Source organism: Mesitornis unicolor, unplaced genomic scaffold, assembly GCF_000695765.1.
Source record: "Mesitornis unicolor isolate BGI_N332 unplaced genomic scaffold, ASM69576v1 scaffold33881, whole genome shotgun sequence".
Taxonomy (NCBI): Eukaryota; Metazoa; Chordata; class Aves; order Mesitornithiformes; family Mesitornithidae; genus Mesitornis; species Mesitornis unicolor.
The window spans coordinates 573-5,856 of NW_010162427.1; the positions used below are offsets into that span (position 1 = coordinate 573).

The 5,284-nt window shown below is 57.8% G+C and overlaps 1 protein-coding gene across 1 annotated transcript in view; it reads right to left on the bottom strand.

Annotated features, from left to right (window-relative positions):
- Positions 1 to 1,692: 1,692 nt before the first annotated feature.
- P4HB (prolyl 4-hydroxylase, beta polypeptide) overlaps positions 1,693 to 5,284 on the bottom strand; it is a gene marked incomplete at its 5' end in the record, with an annotated part of 7,965 nt that continues 4,373 nt past the window's right edge. The window contains 6 exons of the mRNA XM_010193621.1: positions 1,693 to 2,169; positions 2,692 to 2,778; positions 3,231 to 3,412; positions 3,650 to 3,770; positions 4,353 to 4,553; positions 4,895 to 5,020. Of these exons, the coding sequence (XP_010191923.1) occupies positions 2,083 to 2,169; positions 2,692 to 2,778; positions 3,231 to 3,412; positions 3,650 to 3,770; positions 4,353 to 4,553; positions 4,895 to 5,020 (804 nt within the window). The remainder of the gene's footprint in view (positions 2,170 to 2,691; positions 2,779 to 3,230; positions 3,413 to 3,649; positions 3,771 to 4,352; positions 4,554 to 4,894; positions 5,021 to 5,284) is intronic.

Sequence of the window (5,284 nt, forward strand, 5' to 3'; positions counted from 1 at the left end):
GCCACTGCTCTGCAGCCGGAGCCATCACCCAGGGCCATCACCGCAGAGGAGCCCTCCAGAGCAGCCAGGGGCTCCAGCGGCCACTGTGCCTCCACCCTCTTTCCCATCAGTTTTGGACACATTGTGCCTCCGCTGGGGACTCCAGGCAGGAGAACGACAGCCCCTGTGGAGCATCAGGAAAAATCCCCATCCCTGCTAGGAGTCGGAGGTTTCCCTGTGCCCCTTCCAAGCTCCACCAGTGGGGAGGGCACAGCTCGGTCACCGCACACCCAAGCGCTGCCCGCTCCTCTTGTCGAAGCATCGATTTCTGTGCTCAGCATCTCTGCTCGCACATCAGCGGGGACACGGTGAGCGGCTGAGCTGCCTGCTGTGGAGACCGCACGTCCAGCCCCGTTCTCGCAATCAGCCGTGCACCCGGGGTGAGCACAGCCCTGCTCTGCCCTCCCACGCCACAACAGCCCCCTCCTCCGTGGCAGGGCCGACCACGACAGCGATGGCTGCAGAGCGTGGCCTGGGTGAGGCTTTGCCCAGCTCCAAAAGCAGAGTCTGCACCTCCCGAGGAGCTCTGGGTGCTCCCTTCCACCCCAAACACACCCGGATCCCCACGGGGACAAACACCGGTTGCCTGTTCAGCCCCTGCTGCGCCGAGCGTCTGCGCACACCAGGACAGGGCCCTTGGTCACAGGGCTGTGCAGCGCCTGCTCCCCTGCCCTGCACCCACATTTGGGACAGGCACCAGGTTGCCCTCCAGCCCCACCACGCCCCCACGTGACATTTATAGCACATTTTCTTACGAAATTATTTCCAGCAGCAAGTGACCGGGTTGGAAATAGCAGCGCGGCTCAGGGATCATGTGAACCACAGCGGAGCAGCCCCAGGTCTCCCCACAGCCAAGTCCTTGGGGATGGGCCAGGGCCCCTTGCCCAGGGCCAAGCTGGCGAGCAGAGCTCAGGGCCCAAAGCCAGCGTCTGCTCACTGCACAACCTGACCGAACCTGGACACCTCATGGGCATCTCCATCTTCCTTTAGAGGATGCGACACAAATGGCTTCACCTGCAGAAGTGTGAAAGTTTGGGACAGCTGACAGACACCGTTTCACCTCAGAGCTCCGATCCTTTCAGGTTCAAACACACTCTACGTTCTGACAAAGAGACTGGGTAGTATTAAAATCTCAACTTTATTTGGCCAACAAATTCGGTTCCAATGTTACTGTAGCAGAATGCTGAGAACCAGCCTGACGCAGCTCAGGCCTGAGGCACTGCCCTGGTCCAGATCCTCCCCCAACCCCGTAATTGCCCCTGTGCTGTTTGATCCCACACCCCCACCTGCCTGGTGCACCCACCCCAAATAACCCAGGGGAAGGGACTGCAGAACAGTCTCACAGTTGATGGCAAGGATGGAAATGGCCAGGGCTGATCTGAGCGACTGCTCCACGCCCTGAGCCTGCCCCAGCCCCAGCATCCCCCCCTCCCCCAAGTCTGGAATTGCCCCCTCCAAGGGTCTTAAAGCAGAGGGGAAGGAAAGATCCGGCCAGCGTGGAGAGAAGCCCCTCCACGTGCACCTTTCACCAGGACACCAGCCCCCTGCCTCCTCCCCTGCACACAATGAAGGCCAATTTCAGGGAAGAACAGCGGAGGCGATTGAGGACCCTGCCAGGTGGAAAATCAGCTGTGGGCTTTAGTTTTGAAAGAAAAAAAAGGGAAAAAGCTTTCTTGGAAGATGTTAGTGGCAAGGCTCCAGGACGCTGGGCCACTGAACTGGCGCTACCGCCGCACAATCTGCTTCTACCCAGAAGAGAATACTTCAAACAAAGCTGTGTACAAAAAAGTACATCACGATAAAAACACTGTGCCCAGCGGGCTGGGCTGGCTACCTAGAGACAGATCCCTTCAGAGCGGAGAGAGAGAAAGAAAGTCAAGTGTACAGACAAGTGAGGGGAAAGTGTTACTTTGAAAGCCAATCCCTGCATTTCCAGTCATTCACCTTCTGCTTTAAATCTTAACGGGTTTCTGACTCGCGGGGCTGCGCAACAGCAGCCAATTTAGTGTCTGATTTTTTGGGTGATGCAGATCAGTCTCCTCTTTACAACTCATCCTTGTGGATTTTCTGCTCCTCCTCGTCACCCTCCTCAAGGTCGGTCTCCTCGTCCGTCTCCAGGTCCTCCAGGTCCTGCAGAGGTGACACAGACAGCTCCTGGTTTCTGGCACAGAGCAGTGACTCTCATCTCATCATCACCGTTCTCTGCTGCCGTGTCAAAATACCCAGCTCCAGATTCAGGAAACGAAGGATGTGACACCCAGGAGCTGGAACTGAACCTGCTCCAGCCCTGCAGCTGAGGAGCTTCTGACTGAACACCCTACACATGCTCATGGTGCTGAGCTTGGTGGAGCTCTCGGGTTCTCCAGCGGTTCACAGCACCACAGACACCTCGTGTGAGTGCAGAGGTTGTGGCACAGCACTTTCCCAAGAACACCTCCACACCCAGCCGAGCGCTCTCAGTCAGAGCCCAGCGCAGACCAAGGCTGCAGCTGAACACATCGGCCACGTCTTAGTGCAGCACCTCTGCTCTGCTCACCAGTCACGTCCTTCCCTGCCACGCAGCAGCGCCAGATCTGCTCTGGGACCCAGAGTGGGCACAGCCCGGATCCCACCCGCACTCGGGGCCCAGAGCGCCGTGTTCACGTTACTCACATCATCGGCTGCTGCCCCATCCTGACCTCCGCTCTCCAGGAACTTCTTGAAGCCTTCTAGCGTCCTCTCCCCGTTGTAGTCGATCACCTACGCAGGAACACACATCGAGATCATGGTTACGGGCACCCACAGAACCACAGCCCTGGAGAGGAGAATTCTCTTTCTGAGCAACAGTTCACATGCCAAGCAAAAGGGAATTTAAAAATTCACCTTCACCCATATGAGACGAAGGAAAACAGCTCAGCCACTAGAACTTCAGAGATCACTGCGAGGAGAGAATAGCCTGCAGATGAGCACACGGTCCTCTGCTACGCGCCCTCCTTTCCCCATTCCCGCTTCCCACCCCCACCAAGCTCCTTCCTGCAGCCCAGCCCCCCCGGAGGGTCTCGCACGTCCTGCACGCTCGATGGGCTCCATCCCTGCGGGATGCGGTGAGAGCCCCCCAGAGGCCTCGGCCACGACAGGACTCAAGCGGGTAACTGAGCACCGAGCGCTCCCTGGCTCTGCCATCAGCATCAGATCCTGCTAAGGCTCCTTACATTTCTGCCAGAGCCTGCGGGGAAGAACTTGAGCGTGGGGAAGCTGTGGATTTTCACTGCCTCCACTTCATTGGCCGTCGAATCCATCTTGGCGATGACGATGTTCTCGTGGTCCCTGTAGGTCTCTCCCAGCTTGTCCCAGATAGGAGCCAGCTGCTTACAGTGACCGCACCAGGGGGCATCTGTGGATCAGAGACACAGCTGGCACCAGTGACAAAACTACAGAGACAGAGCAGCACCACCACCAAGATATCAGGGACACAGCCAGCACCAACCCAAGTCACCCCGTGTCCACCCGTCTTTCAGAGACGCCCCCTCCACAGCCCCGGTTGCGCGATGCCCTCCCCAGCCGCGGTCACGCAGTGTTTTGGTGCTCCTCTCACACCGGTTACTCGGAAGCGGGTGTTAAAGATACTCACAGAACTCTACAAAAACATTCTTATTCTCATCAAAAGCAACTTCTTCAAAGTTCTTCCCAACCAGGACCTTGACAGGCTGCTTGTCCCAGTCGTCAGGAAGGTCTTGACTCATCAGATGGGGCTGGAACAAGAAGTGAAATTCAGAGATGTTTGCTGCACAGCTGCTAGGAACATCCACGCAGTCACGTAACCCAGGTCAGACCCCGGGGCTGTGAGCAGTCGGTGAATCAGTCACTTCCCCTTCTGCTCACAGGGCTCCCGCCCTCCCGGGCAAGCGGGAACAGGAGGAGCTCCTGGGCAGAGCCACAGCTGAGCTCTGCAGGAGGGAACGGCGCTGCCGACGGGATCTGAGCCCGGCTGCAGTCACCCCTGGAGCTCAGGGGTCCTCCAGACCAGAGCCGAGCACTCCCCAGGCTCAGCAACACGAGCTCCCACCCTGCACACGCTGCGGGCAGGAGGAGCCGCTGCACAAACAGCGGAGCTGCCACAGGCAGCGGAGATTGCCCTGGGGCGCCAGCACAGCGCTCGCCTTCCTGCGGTCTCCACGCCCCAGCAGCTCCACCTGTGGCCCAGCACAGAGCCCGCTGGATGCTCTGCACCTTGGGAGGGATCTTCTCCGGGTGACTTGCGCAACGTTTCACACAACTCGCTTTTTGTTTGCCTACCCAGTAAGCGTGCCACCAGCTGCATTTATCTCCATTACCTTGATCTTTCCCTCCAGGAACTTGTTGCAGAACTCTTTGATCTTGTCAGCGCTGAGGTCATCAGACTCGGGTTTGTATTTGGTCATCTCCTCCTCCAGTGTGATCAGACGCACAGCTGGGCATTCCTCCTTCTTCAGGCCAAAAAACTCCAAAATCCTCTGGTTGTCGCTGTGGTCACTGTCTATGAAGATGAACAGGATCTTTGGGGAAAAGCCAAATGCAGGATGGTGAACACGGGTACCTCTTGGCTACCGACACTTCACACGCTTGCAGCTGAGCCACAACCCCAGCGACCCCAGCCCCTGCCAGGGCACAAGTGCTGGCACCGCTCGGTTCCAGCCGCACACACGGACCTGGCCTGGTGCTGGGTCAGGTCAGGGCAGGGCAGAGCCAGATTTAACGTGCAAGGAAAACCAGTAGCGGCACCAGCACCTCGCCCAGGGACAGAGGGAGCCAGCGCCTCCCCCTCCATGGCCGTCACACACAGAGCTGCGCTGCTCCACGGGGTCACCGAATTCATGACCCAGGAAACCCATCTCACCTTCCCTTTGAAGTGTCCGGCTGCGCTCTTGAAGTTGTCCAGTTTCTCCTGGTAGTCAGACACGCTTTTCGGTAAGAACAGCAGAATGTGAGTCTTGATTTCGCCTCCAAAGATTTTCGGGGCAGTCTGAGGAGTAGAAAATAAAACTGGTTTTGGACTAGAGGCGAGTGGTGTCAGACCAGCCCGGCTCTGCTATTCCCACTGGGCCACAGGAGCCTCCAGTGCTACAGGACTGCTTGAGTACCAGGCCTGTGGCTCAGCATCACAGATCACAGAATGGCTCGGTTGGAAAAGACCTCTGAGATCATCCCGTCCAACCGTTCCTGTCTACCCCCTAAACCATATCCCTAAGTACCTCATCTACCCGCTCTTTAAATACATCCAGGGATG